This window comes from Fusarium poae, chromosome 1, assembly GCF_019609905.1.
Source record: "Fusarium poae strain DAOMC 252244 chromosome 1, whole genome shotgun sequence".
Lineage (NCBI taxonomy): Eukaryota > Fungi > Ascomycota > Sordariomycetes > Hypocreales > Nectriaceae > Fusarium > Fusarium poae.
Window position 1 is genome coordinate 9203395 of NC_058399.1, and position 13896 is coordinate 9217290.

A 13896-nucleotide genomic window follows, 5' to 3' on the forward strand; every position below is an offset into this window, starting at 1 on the left:
TGTCAACTGTCAGAATTGAAGTGCAGGCTGCTAATTTTGTCTCTTGCCCGCCAAGCGGCCAACTTCGCTGATACCTACCTTCAGTTGCTAGGTACTCTGTACCTTACCTTCAATGAGGTGAGATTGGCTCGTGCACCACTTTCACTTTAACTTGAGCCGCGAAATTGCGCACCCCTTTACGCGGATTAGACGCGCCGACACGCGCCGGGCCGCGTCGCATGCTCGCGTTTCCCTTGACGACGAACAGCTACCTTCTTTTTTTTTTTGGGGGGGGGATGGGTCTTTCCTTCTCAGACACGTTTGACACTTGCCTAGCGATTTTGACAATTCTTCATTGCAACTTCCGCATTTATCACTTCCCTACTATCTAATTAACAACCTCGTGACTTCCTCCCTTTCGCAACACGATTTTCACGCCTCTAGTTTCCCCACTCGCGCCTTCTATTCCTCATACTCCGACGTTCCTGCTCTGAACAGAAGGATCGTGGTTCAAGATGCCTCGAGCAACCAGGCGCAACCAGGCTGCACCTGCTGTCAACCAATCTATCACTAGCTTTGCTCGCGTATCAAAAATTCATGCTCCCACAGATGGTGCTAAGAAAGTCATCGCCGGAATCCAACCAACAGGAGCCACCAGGAAACGAAAAGCGGCTGCAGACGAACAAGACGATCATCCTAGGACAAAACCTCGAACCTCCTCTTTCGCTCCTAGTAGCGAAGATGAAATTTCTACGCCTGTCAAACGCTCACTTCGAGGTAAGGAGTCAGTAATCAGCTCAGTGTCAAGAGCGACGACGTCAGTGTCGAAAGGCAAACGAACAGCCAAGACAACCCCCTCAAGGACCAAAATCGCCCATAAACCTGTTGGATCTACACCCCTTTCCGAAAGCAAGAGACAAGGGAAAACAGTACAGACCAAACTTGACGGTATTTTTAAGAAGCTGAACAAACCCACCGCGGATAAGGATGCTTTGCCTACACATTTCGCTGAGCTCATCGACATACACAAAGCATTTGTCAAGACTGTCATGATACAACTTGCCCATAATGGAAACAACTCCCCTATCGACATTCGTGCGCTCGCTCCCCACATCTCACAGTCCTGGGGGAAGCGCCAGGTCACTATCGAGGACATTCGTCGCTGTATCGCGATTCAAAGTTCAGTCAAGCACGATGTTCATTCGCCATTCATTATTACAGACTATGGGCGGGGAAAGATCTGCGTCGAACGTTCTTCTGCTGATATGGCACCTGTCAACGAAGAACGGCTATTGAGGCAGTTTGACATCAACCTACGAGCATTGGGCACCGAACGCTCTGCTGACGCTATGGATATCGACCTGCCATTGAATAATCTTTCATTGGACGAGCTCCCTCAGGTTGATATAAAGAATATGGGCAGCGGAATAAATGCAAACCCTCTTCTCGACAGAGGACAACGTGCGCTCTCGGAGCTCAAGAATAGTGTCGCGACGAAGCAGCATGAGAAGGCAGCCAAACAAACCGCCATGTCCAACAACCCTCTTCTTAATACAGACGGAACCAAGATGAGCCTTCTGGATAGACTCCGGCTAAAACAGCTGGCCAAAGCCAACGAGCCACTTCCTCCGTCAGGACCCGAGCTCCAGCGCCGTGCAGCCCTCAACCGTGTTTGCGACGTCGCAGCCACTATTTCCATGTTGACACTGTCTAACCCAATGTCACTACCACGACAGGCATTTACAATGGCAGTGATTCTCGAGAAACTCAAGGATTCTCTCCGAATGCCAGTATCCAAGGAAGAGGGCGCAGCTTGTGTGCGGCTGATTGCAAGCGATGTCGCGCCCGAGTGGCTGCGTGTTGTCACTATCGGAGGCAGAGAAAATGTAGTTGTTCAACGCAACAACCAACCTGTTGACCGAGTACTACAAGAGCGTGTACAGAAGCTCCTTGGCTAAGAAGGATAATCGATGAAGGAAGTTTTGTATTGTTATTGAGGTCTACGAATACCCTGTGTAGGAAAGTTTGTCTTTTTTTTTTTTTTTTGGTCAGAGTCAGAACATGTGCACAAGCATTAGAAGGAGTTGGCGTTGCAGGAACGGACAGCCAACTGGGCGCTGAATATTCGTATTTGTCCATAGAAACACAAAAATAATCAGATCAACAAATTCAAACAAACCCTGGGACCTTTTAGTGTTTTATAACCATGACTATATTGTTAGTGAAATGATGAGAGGTTAACCAATCGGATCTTGATGACCCAATGATTCGGCCGATGGCCCGAAAAGAGTGGATTCCGGCGACGGTGACCGGAAGCACCGTTCCGATTCTACAGACCGCATCCTAAGAACGTGTTTGTCCGGGCTATTCCCGTACAAAACCATGTCAGGATTGGATCATTTGTACACAAGCTTCTGGCAAGTGACGGTTGGAAACGCCAGAGGATGTTATCCATCCGCATGAACACGGATACTGACTGCCGGTGTTGGTGAATTAAGAGAGTGGGAGTGGGCTCTGGAGACACTACGATCCATGGATCCAGGAGTGATTGATCAATTCAAGTTAGGATATGGTCAAGGAATGGAGGAGGGGAATCCGAACATCGGTCAAGGTTTTGCTAGGATGTGATTGTAAAACTTTCATAAACAAATTGATGATATGCTTGTTGCTTTGCTCGAGACGTCAAGTCATTCTCTTGGCCGTCAATATTCTGCATGCCAACGTATGCCCCGCCCACCAAGAGACCAATTTACTCTATAAGAAGACAGAAACGAAAGTCGATATCACACTGAGACGCCAACATTAATGTACAAAACCCAACCGCGGCTACAATGAAGACCTCGCAACAAGATCCGCATGATGAAGCATCTTCGATGGCAACAGTCACCGATGATGCAGAAATCTCACTACAGATCATGGCATCGAACCCGAACCCAGTTACAGAAATCATCAACCGAGCAACGCCACACATATCTGGTCCCGATGCTTTCGAGCCAGTTGCAACGATCGAAGCCCCAAAAGGTGAAGAGTCTTACAGGGAAGCTGGCGACGAGATCTTTGATACGGTATCTCGAGGACGAAAGATAGCTATAGTCGCAGTCTTGTCGTTTGGGGCGTTCTTATCGCCCATATCGAGTACATCCGTGTTGGCAGCAACACCAGAGGTTGCGTCGACTTACAACACGTCCGGTAGTATTACCAATGTGAGCAACGCAGCATATATGATCGTCATGGCCTTGTCTCCTCTGTTCTGGGGGCCCATGAGTCAAGTGTATGGAAGACGTGTTGTAAGTACTGCTTATACTGTTTAGAATAAGTCCTTGGTCGGGCTTTCAATGTCCCCAATTACCCATGGTATTCATACATGCTAACTCGATATTCAGGTAGCTTTATCCTCATCAGCTATATTCTTTCTGCTTAGTTTGGCGACCGCACTGGCTCCTAACCTCGCGTCATTCATGGTATTTCGGGCAGCTTCTGCGTTTGGCGGAACGGCGTTTATTCTCATTGGACCAACATGCATTGGGTAGGTCAATTCTATGCCTTCTCTTCTTCTTGTCAGCTGCAAGGTCTTTGTAGAGTGGTTGTTGTTCCAGAAAGGCCGTAGGTTATCTTGTGTGTTGACACAAGCCTATACCTCAATCCAACATATGCTGCTGTTATGGACTCGGATGGCTGAAGCAGAAGTCGACTGTCCACATAAACACATAATCATGTCCTAGATACGATAATGACTCTGGATAGTGATATATACCGCCCTACAGAGCGCGTTGCAGCCATGGGCTGGTTTCTGACGGGAACCCTTGTTGGTCCCGCCTTTGGACCATTCCTGGGTGGTATAATTGTAACGTATTCGTCCTGGAGGAGCATTTTCTGGTTACAGACAGCACTGGCTGCAGCTGGATGTCTGGGCGTCTATTTCGTTGTGTCCGAAACATCTCACCACCTCAAGATTAATGATCTGAAAACTCTTTCGGGTAAAAAGAGGACACTCACGATCCTGGGCATGATCAGTCCGATGAGAGTACTGCATCTATTTCGATATCCCAATATTGCCTTGGTGGCTGGCGGCAGCGCATCCTTGACATGGAACATGTACAGCCTTCTTACATCGATTCGATACGTTTTAAACCCACGCTTCAACCTCAAGTCTCCGCTGCCCCCGGGTCTCTTTTACCTGGCGCCAGGCTTCGGCTATTTGGCTGGAACATTCGCAGGGGGTCATTGGGCAGACTACACTGTGAAGAGATGGATCAAGAAGCGTGATGTTCGTGTTCCTGAAGATCGACTTCGATCTACGGTGCCTTCTATGGGTGTAATCATTCCGGGAGGCATGCTGGTCTATGGCTGGACTGTGGACCAAGAGGCTGGTGGCATCCCGGTTCCAGTCATCGCCATGTTTGTGCAGGGCGTTGCGCAGCTGTTTTGTTTCCCGTCGTACAACACGTACTGCCTCGATGTGATGCCTGACCAAGGAGCTGAAGTGGCCGCAACGAAATTCTTTGCAAGATATCTAGTCGGATGCGTGGCATCAGCGGTAGTTCTACCAGCAATTGAGGCACTCGGCATTGGGTGGTTTTCCACCATATCAGCAGCGTACTTGATAACCTCAGCTCTGGCAACTATGGCTGCGATTCGATGGGGGAAGTGTTGGAGAGAAAGAATGGAGGGAAAGCTTGAGAATTCGAGGGAGAAATAGGTCAATATTAGGTACCTAGTGGGACGTAACAGCATACAAGTACATACTTCCTACTGGCTAATACAAGGGCGCTTGAGTTATCGTATCTGGTGCAGCGTTTTGATAGTAGTTGTTCAGAACAGCGAAGCCGAGACATTGTGCCCGAGACATGCAATTGAAGCGCAATTGATCAAAATACTGCGTTCGTCATGCTGATCTATTGCAAGACAAAGCAACCAAGTTTTACCGAACACTTGGAATGTAAGAGTGCCGATAAGCAACTGGCGAGACTCTTCACTGACGTATGGGCATTGATCTGGTATACATATATTGTTGTGCGAGCAAGTTAGAGACAAGGATTGTTGATTAACCGCAGGTATTCAAGGGCCGTAATAATTCTATCCCAATGTAGAGACGAAAGGAAAGCAATATAACCAAACCTCATGGTACTATGTTGTAGGCATGATAAGAATTGGTTACCCCAGGTTCGGATATAACAAATGGGAGACCAATCTTGATCTTATGCTACTCTACGGAGAATACTGCATCCATCTTCCACTCTCAAATATTAGTTTGATATTCTGTGGCGTCTTCGAATAGGGAATGGTGCAGTGTGCTTGAGAGAGATAACGCAGCGGAACTTCAGTAGTACCAACTAAGGATTAGACTTAGGATTAGGCTTAGCAAGGTTACACGTTAGCTCTAACGTCTGTTTGTTGGCCGTCAGAATACGATACGATGGCGATAAAAGAGCAGCAATATCGGGCGAATCTTGGATGTTTAGAGATACTCGTATCGAGACGTGTTACCCGGGCAGTTACAGTCACACTGCACTGTACTCTGTACTTCTGGATCTTCCAAGGGATTCCGGGCCGGAGATCAAGCAACAACCAATCTCATTCTGAGTAATGAGAAAAGGCCCCGAAATTAATATGAAATTGTTTGTATGCACTCGTAGAAGTAAATGCAGGGCTGGGCAGCTGGGTTGGCACTCGGCAGGGGGCATGCATGCATTCCATTTTATCAGCATTGGATTGGGCTGAATCATTGAAAGACCCGCTTCTGCTGAAATGACCTCGAGTATCTTTGGAGATTGCTTTTTCAGAATAATGCACTTAACTACCTAGTATCAATTGGGATAAGGGCTTGCTCCAGGGACTCAGACTCAGACTCAGACTCAGACTCAGACTCGAAGGATTGAGAATACATAAGAACGGATCCTGTCTTATTACCAAGAATATCGAGCGGATCTAGTTTTGCGAACACTAGTAAACACAATACAAGTCGTGGTGAATGCGAGGCCACGACATAAGCGGCAATTAGATGTGACTGTAGTACTCTGTACGTTACCCCGGAATAGACTCAGCTTAACGAGTCTACATAGTACTCTGTACCGTTAAAGACATCATCATTTTGTTTATTGTGTTAATAACCTGCCATGTTCTGTTCTAGACTACCTAGGTAGGTTTAGTTTAAACCAGCCTCCACTGCTTGTTCAACGACGCGTTACACAGTCGAAACACGAGAAACGGGGACCTTCCCATCATCAATAAAAGGGCCCTGCCGTGGAGCAAACACTATATCTCCAACAATAGTATACCTATTCAAGTCACAACCGTTCCTTAGTTCCATCATCATGCGGCAGCAGAAAAAAGTCAGTAAATGACAGATATGTACAACCAACGACAGATAAGGATAACCTGATTCATAAATCAGCCATTTCAGCCAGACGCAAAAGAGAAAAAAACCCGAGCTGACAGGGCTGGCTGCAGAATTGGCTCGCTTTCTTCCTTGGCTTGCTTGCACTAGAACGTACAAGCCCTTGGCAATCTCGCCGTAAAAATGGGTCCATGCTTGTTGGTGAGAAGTATGAGGTGAATGAAGTGTTGCTTTTACCTACAAGGTATTATTGCCAACATCACTTCACTTGTCTTTATGTTAACGCATCGTGCCCCCTATAGCGTTAAAGTCAAAGTCTGTCCTTTCTTCTTATTTCGTAATACCAGGCTGAAAGCTTGGCTCAGAGACAGATTCAGCGCAAGCAATGGACAACTCTTGGTACGTACTGCTACGTTGTATGTACTAAACTTAGATCAAGAGACCTAAAATACGGATGGTACCTATGCCAATTGCTTGATTCGCAACGAAATCTGGCCTAGGCAAGACCGATAGTGGGGGCCAATGTCACTTTTCATGACGACAAGTTAATATGGTCAATCAATGTCAGCATCTGGTTAATAATTGTGCACCCTTTCTCGCATTCCATCGGATCAGGATGCAGGACTTCTACAGCCATGGTTACAGAACAAAGCATCGGTCTATATCTCGAACCAATTCTCCGTCATCAGTGCCCACAATCATGAACCATCTGCGAGATAATTGGAGTAGGCGGTATGGTCAAGAGGACGCGTGGCGGGAAGACCCTCTCCCTCGCCCTTATCCTCCAACAGAAGGGGGGCGTGGCCGGATTCAGGCCGGGGTTTGTTTTGCTTCGCTTGGCCAAGATAGACGGGAACTCGACTCTGGATACGATTTCGAGATGATATGCCAGTTTTGAAAGACCACTTCATACGCATAATCCTCTATGCTTTTTTACCGACAATTTTGTCATCTCCAACTCAATTGCAGATTCACAACTCGTCTTTTTCGGAAACGTCGTGACGAGATGAGAACAAGCATAAAAGAGGTGGACCACTTTGAAGGTTTATTTACCAATCACACTCGCTCAGCGTCGATTAAGTTCCAGACCATGTGCTTTTGGTCGCTCGTTTGCTCAAAGATTAACAGACTGATAGTTTGGTATCGACAAAGTCATAATAGTGGCAGAAACGGCGGCAGCCGCCAGACACTTACGAATCTCATACTCAACACCATGTGATGTCGCAGAAAAGAGCCGCAATGTTGCATTGTATTGCTACGTACAGAGTACCGTGACGACTAATATGCGAATGATCCTATGGATTTGACACTCGGTTGTCGATCAGGAGTTACAGGACGCGCAACCACAGCCGGCTGTACAGAGTAGGCATGGCAATGTTTGAAGCCTCAAGCTCCGTCACGAAGCGTGCCAAACTTGAGCCACGGGTAGCAAAGCCTCTCCCTTCTCTAACAATAGGGGCGGACTGACCCCTCGCTCGAAGACCCACGGCACGGGCCCAATGGCCCATCGCCCTTGACGGCCCTGGTGCGCTTTCTCGCCGTTTTGATTGGAGTGCGAGCGATAAAACAGCTTGCTGGGTTATGGCGCAACGACAGGGGAGACAATGCTTGCGTCAAGGCTTATTATAGCTGGTAAAGATTGTCAGCGCCATTGTCCTTGTCAAATCTACTGCACAGTACAGACTTCTTGGTAGTGTTCCGACAACGGTTTGTGAAGCACTCGCTGCTTGGATGGTAGGGTAGTAGAAACGCTGCAAAGGAACATCATAGGTAGGTACCTAGGTAGTGTTAATTGCATCGCCAGAATCTTCCTTATTGATGGACAGTTACATAAGTGTATGCGATTACTTGTTTATTGCTCACACAGAGTAACCGAAACCTTACATAACCCACAAAACCTTCCTTTAACCTAGAACCTATAAAATTACCTAATTAACCCTTTTAAAGCAGCTTAACCCTATATGCCGATTTCCTGTTTTTACAGTGGCATTATAACTATCGCCGTAGCCTCCTAAAACAGCTCTTTAAGCTATACTATATACAGTAACCTATCTCTTAAGGCCTTTTGAAATTCCTTCTTTTTATTTAATAGAAGGTTATTACCTCTATAAAAGGCATTTTTAAGGGTTTTAAAAGCCTTTTTTTTCCCTTTTAGCTAATTAATTAATTCCCTATTTACCTTAGCCTTTTTAGCTTACTTAACTAGCCTAATTAAGTAATAGCTAAAGAAGGCTATTTTAATTAGCTAGGTAATACTAGACTTATTAATATCTATTATAGCTTTTACTTTTATATAGATATTATTATAATCTTCTTCTTTAGCTATATTAATAGCTATATAGATAGTACTATTTAGGAAAGTAAACTTATACTTATAGTAATTATAATAAGTCCTCTATATACTCTTATATTTAGGTAGTTATTTATTTATTATTTTATTATTATAGCTAGGGTTAATTAGTAATAGGGATTAGAGTTTAAGTAAATTAATTAATAATACTTAGTTTTTTATATTTAAGTTTAAGGGGTTTAAAAGTAGTTTTTTTAAGTCTTTATATTAAAAGAAAGATAAGTAGGTTATATAGCAGGTATATCTTATAGTGCTTTTATATTTATATAAAATTAAGGTTACTCTAAGAGCCCTATTTTTCATAATGAAGCTACATCTATCGATTTCACATTAGACTTCGAGGGATACCCATATCAAGTTACATAAGTGTCCTATATGGTACTAAGGTATCTATCCAGTTCTTACCTACCTACCTACCTTAGTAGTACCTACCTAGTATGTACATACAGCGGGCTGCTGGTTGACTGATCGCGGTATGTATTGATGGACTGAGATGCCAGATCAGCGGGGGTTCAGCCAGGTTCGAATTCTTGACCAATTGAAACTCATGAAACCCCCGATGGCTTCACAAGCTCGAAGGCTGGTTGGATATGAGATTCGAATGGCGTTTCTAATTGGAAGTTGGCCTCCACCTTTCCTGCCCCCGAGCAACGCTGTCTCAGCAAACGTTGAGGAAGAAAGAAAGAAAGACCCAGTCGTTGGGCTCTCTCGGCAATTTCTGGTGCAAAAAAGAAGGCGAGGGTTGTGTTCAGAAACCTTTTCTTACCATATAGGGAAAACCGGGGGACCCATTTCCCAAAGCTTGAATGGGTCCCTGTTCCAGTCTGAATTCTTTGGTGTTCTCCAAATGCCTGACCTTGACCCAAGATCCCTTGTTAGCGAAAGACTTGGCTTTGCACGTACTATGTACAAGCTTCCCTTCCCTGCATGAGCTTAGTCTCGGACAACAGATGAAGGACACATTGCTCACTTGGGTTTCACTGTACCAAGAATGAACATCACCCAATACCGACCAGCTCCTTGGATCAGATCCATTATCGGCAGGTTCTACCTGCTGTTAGCACGCAATATCTGCAATGCACATTTGAGCAGCCTTCTTAATACAGAACACTGCCACAGACTGCCTTGTGTACCTACCTAGATAGATCTCTAAAAAAAAGAAAAAGAAAAATGCCAAGCACTGCCATATCGTCCAAATATACCAGGCATGGACTGTAGCACACTCTGCGCCGTGCTGTACGGTACCTAAGGCGTTGTGCGGTGCAGTGCTTTGTATCATATGTTATGCCTCCCGGACTCCCCGAACCACAGCTATGGAAGGTTACTGGCTGCCCAGGTGATAAGCCGCCACCAAATGCAGGCCCAAATTATCTAGATAGAAAAGAGAGGAATAGCTTGAGAGAAACACTATCTACTATTGTGGAATTGATTGAGCTTTGGAATCGCACAGTACACATATCCCCAGCCCGGGTTCCCGTCTACCTACCTAGATACCTTTCATTGGACAAATCTCACCTCAACTTGGAGTCACCTATCACAGCTAGATACTCTGAATTGCCCAGTTACAGGCAGGTACATACCAGCCCCTACTTACTGTAGGTCCCATAATTGTACTTTCCGTTTCCTCCTGGTCCCGTTAGCGGACTCCGTAGCGGGCCCCCTCCCCCTAAGTAAATTCGTCCTCTGCTGCACTGTTCTCTCCTCCCTTGTCCCCCTATCGCCCTCTGCAAGTTCCTAGCCCAGGATACCTTAGTTGGTAGCAACCCCTTGTCCCTCCCGTGTCCATAATCCCAATCCCCTGCGCTGGCCTCTCCTCTCCTGGTCTGGTTTGGTCTGTCTTCGCTTTTTTTTTCTCCCTCCTATCTCTTCTTGGTTCAACTTCTTTTCTCTTATTCCCCCCCTCCTTTCTCTTCCCCCCTCGTCAACGCCTTCCGCTCTTCGCTCGGTCTGTTTATCGCTCTTCTAGACGACGCCCTCTGCTTCGCTTCTCATCGCAAAGTCGTCAAGCACCGGGCCTCCGTATTGCTTCAAGCGTTTGCGTGTTGCGCTGTGCGATCGTGCTGTTCAGCCGCCTCATCTCCTTTTCATCTAGTTGCCTCCGTCTCGTGACGAGGTAGCACTGTTCGTCCACTTAACTTCCGCTCCTACTTGGACAATATCTTTCGTCGACCTTCCTTGCGGGATATCTCGACGACTGCCAGTCGCTACTTTCAATTGATTTCCCGGCCAGAGCCGCCTGTACCTGTAACTTGTTCAACGAACCCTTCGATGTCGGCCGGCTCCACTACGACTTTCGCTCCGTATCTACGATAATTTTCGCAACTACCTGTCTCGCCTATATCTATACATTGCAAGCATTCGCCGCACAAACCTCTGCGACTCGACGAATCATCGGCCTCAGCGTGCCAGACTCTTCAGCCTAGTATGCAGCGGCGCCATTCAGTCACCATGGCCGCCCGCAACAACAATAATTCGCGAGGCCCCTCGGGCAGGAAAATTGATCCCCTTCTCCCCTACTCCATTATCTCTGAAAAGACCAAGAAGCCAAGACTCAGGATCCGGTCGCTCCTGGGTCCATGCCATGCCCGGCGAGTTTTCACTTGGCTTCTGGGCGTGGCCTTCCTCATCACTCTGATTTTTGTCAAGTCAAGGAGCTCCGGCTACAGTGTCGGAAAGATGAGCGGTACCAAAACTCAACAGCCCATAGCGACAGCTACTGTCGAGAACTCTCAGGGCGAGACTGTTGTCATGCTTACTGGTGACATGGATGGTGACGGAAAGCTCGAAACCGTACCAGAGAACGAGTACGTTACTGCTGACGAAAAGAAGGAAGTTGCTGCGCAGCTTGAGAAAATGCCTTGGTTGAGATTCCCTCAGTATGTCCACAAGTTTTGTTGTCCTGTTTTGTGTTACTGATTTCGCCTTTAGCCTCGACGGTTATTTTCACGGTCTCCGAACCATCGTTAGCAAAGCCAACTTGATTTCGGAATACCCCAACATTACTGAGAAGGCCCCTCTACCTTCTCCGGCCATGAACGACCACGTGCCCAAGCCTCAAAAGTACATCCCTTATGATCATGATAGCGATGTCAAGACTTGCTACCTCGACGCCAAGAAGACCGTCCCCGCCCCGGATCTATATGCTTTCAATGGCGTTCCTCAGCATATGCCTGATCCTGCAATTGGCTCCTACAAGCTTCTCGGCATTCGGGACGATGTGTGCTTCGACCGCTTCAGTCGATACGGACCTTACGGCCTGGGCTATAGCAGAGCTCAAGGTGGTCTGGATACAGGTCTGGATACTGAGGCATCTGGAAATGAGGCAGTTTGGGCAGAAACTGGCAAAATCAACTACATTGACGTGAACTGGGCTGATGCTCAGGAAGATTGCTACAAGGCCAACAAGCATCGTTTCAAGCAGGTCAACGCCGACACCGGCGAGCTCTCGGAGACCAGCAACAAGAAAGGGCGTATCGCCGTCGTTGTCCGTACATACACTGGCTTCAAGTGGACTGAACTTGCTGTCCTCAACTTCCGTGCCCTCATTAGCGAGCTTTCGCTACGATCGGGTGGTGAATACCAAGTTCATTTTCTGATGCAGGTACGAAACATCGATGAGCCCATCTGGTCAGACAAGTGGACGGTGCAGCGCATCATCAACGACAATGTTCCCGCCGAGTTTCGAGGCCTGGTTTCGCTTTGGAGCGAGCCCCAAATGAGACTTATGTACCCTGGCCGATTTGGAGAGACAATCGAGAACCCCAGTGGTGCCGATATTCACGGTATCTATCGAAGCGCCCATTTCCCACTCCAGGTTTTCGCCATGCAGCACCCTGAATATGAGCACTACTGGAACTGGGAGATGGATATGAGATACCTCGGCAGTTACTACGAGTTCTTCGACCGCCTTGGTAAGTGGGCTAAGGAGCAGCCTCGAACCCTTCTTTGGGAGCGTAGCGCTCGTTACTACATCCCTCCTTACCACGGAACCTGGGAGAACTTCTCTCAAACTGTTCAGCATGACACGCTGGCCTCTGGTCGCGCTCCCATCTTTGGCCCTCTGTCTTTCGAAGGCAAGGAACAACTACGACACGATGAATGGGGTCAATCCATGATGCCTGCTTCTTGTAGTTCTGACGCTCCTGATCGTTCCAAGTGCGGCGTTGGTGAGGAGGCTGACATCATCACTCTTAACCCGCTGTTCGATACCGAGCAATCCGGTTGGGTTTTCTCAGATGACGCTACCGGCTACAAGGCTCCTCCTCCTCGACGATGCGCCATCATCACTGCATCTCGTCTCAGTCGTCGTCTCTTGATGTCCATGCATGAGGAAGTCTGGAGATACCACCACACCATGTTTTCGGAGATGTTCCCGCCTACCGTTGCGTTTCACCATGGCATGAAGGGAGTGTATGCCCCGCATCCTATCTTCCTCGACCGGGCCTGGTATCCTTTCAGTGAAATTGACGCTGCTTTCAACGCCGGTCGTGATCATTCAACATCTGGCCCTGGCAGTCCCTTTGATCAGCTCAATGAACACAACCACAAGGGCACGAGTTGGTATTTTAACAGTGAATTTGCCGGTCTCTTGTGGCGCAGGTGGTTGGGCTATGCTCAGCTTGATGGTCGTGGCAAGCACGGTGGTCGTGCTAACGAAGGACATGAGCGAGGTGGCAAGACAGAGGAGATGAAGGACAGCAGCAGCGGCCGGTTATGTCTGCGTGGTATGCTGGTGCACCCCATCAAGTTCGAGCATCCTTCAGAGAAGCCTTAAGCTGAGGGGCGCAGAATAACAGTCCTTCAACCTTGTCGCCGTCATGAGCAAGGCGACGCTATTGTCCACCCTCGACCAGCGCACACGACAGACATCACCACGCACATATGCATTTGCAGGAGCATTTGTACAAATATACCCACGACTATTACTGAATGGCAAGACATCCGATTCCCAACACCACGATGAGAAGGGTGATGACGCGAATTCTATGCATCTATTTTTATCAGTTCCTTCCTTCGCCCGGCTTGCATTCCGTTTACGGAACCAGCGAACTCGTCCTAGACTTACCTAGACACTTTATTATTTGAACCTTACCTTCTATTTCTCTTCCACCGTCTGGGTATTCTCTGCAATCAAGGGTCTCCAGAACGCCGTCTTAATCAATTCTTCTCATTCCCAGTTGGGAATGTTATGAGGTTGTCTGCATCATTCAACACCAAAAACTTGTGTTTT

General features: G+C 47.3%; 3 protein-coding genes across 3 annotated transcripts; all 3 read left to right on the forward strand.

Moving 5' to 3' along the window:
* Positions 1 to 494: 494 nt before the first annotated feature.
* On the forward strand, positions 495 to 1937 carry FPOAC1_002990 (uncharacterized protein; the record flags this gene model as incomplete). The annotated part of the gene is made up of 1 exon (XM_044847562.1): positions 495 to 1937. One exon carries the CDS (start codon positions 495 to 497, stop codon positions 1935 to 1937), a length of 1443 nt encoding a protein of 480 aa, XP_044713478.1.
* An 873-nt stretch (positions 1938 to 2810) lies between these two features.
* FPOAC1_002991 (uncharacterized protein) lies at positions 2811 to 4678 on the forward strand (the record flags this gene model as incomplete). Its single annotated transcript, XM_044847563.1, has 3 exons — positions 2811 to 3266; positions 3363 to 3505; positions 3724 to 4678. 3 exons carry the CDS (start codon positions 2811 to 2813, stop codon positions 4676 to 4678), a joined length of 1554 nt encoding a protein of 517 aa, XP_044713479.1.
* Positions 4679 to 11114: 6436 nt separating this feature from the next.
* Positions 11115 to 13440, forward strand: FPOAC1_002992 (uncharacterized protein; the record flags this gene model as incomplete). The annotated part of the gene is made up of 2 exons (XM_044847564.1): positions 11115 to 11542; positions 11595 to 13440. The coding sequence occupies 2 exons, from the start codon at positions 11115 to 11117 to the stop codon at positions 13438 to 13440; spliced, it is 2274 nt and encodes a 757-aa protein (XP_044713480.1).
* Between the last annotated feature and the right edge of the window lie 456 nt (positions 13441 to 13896).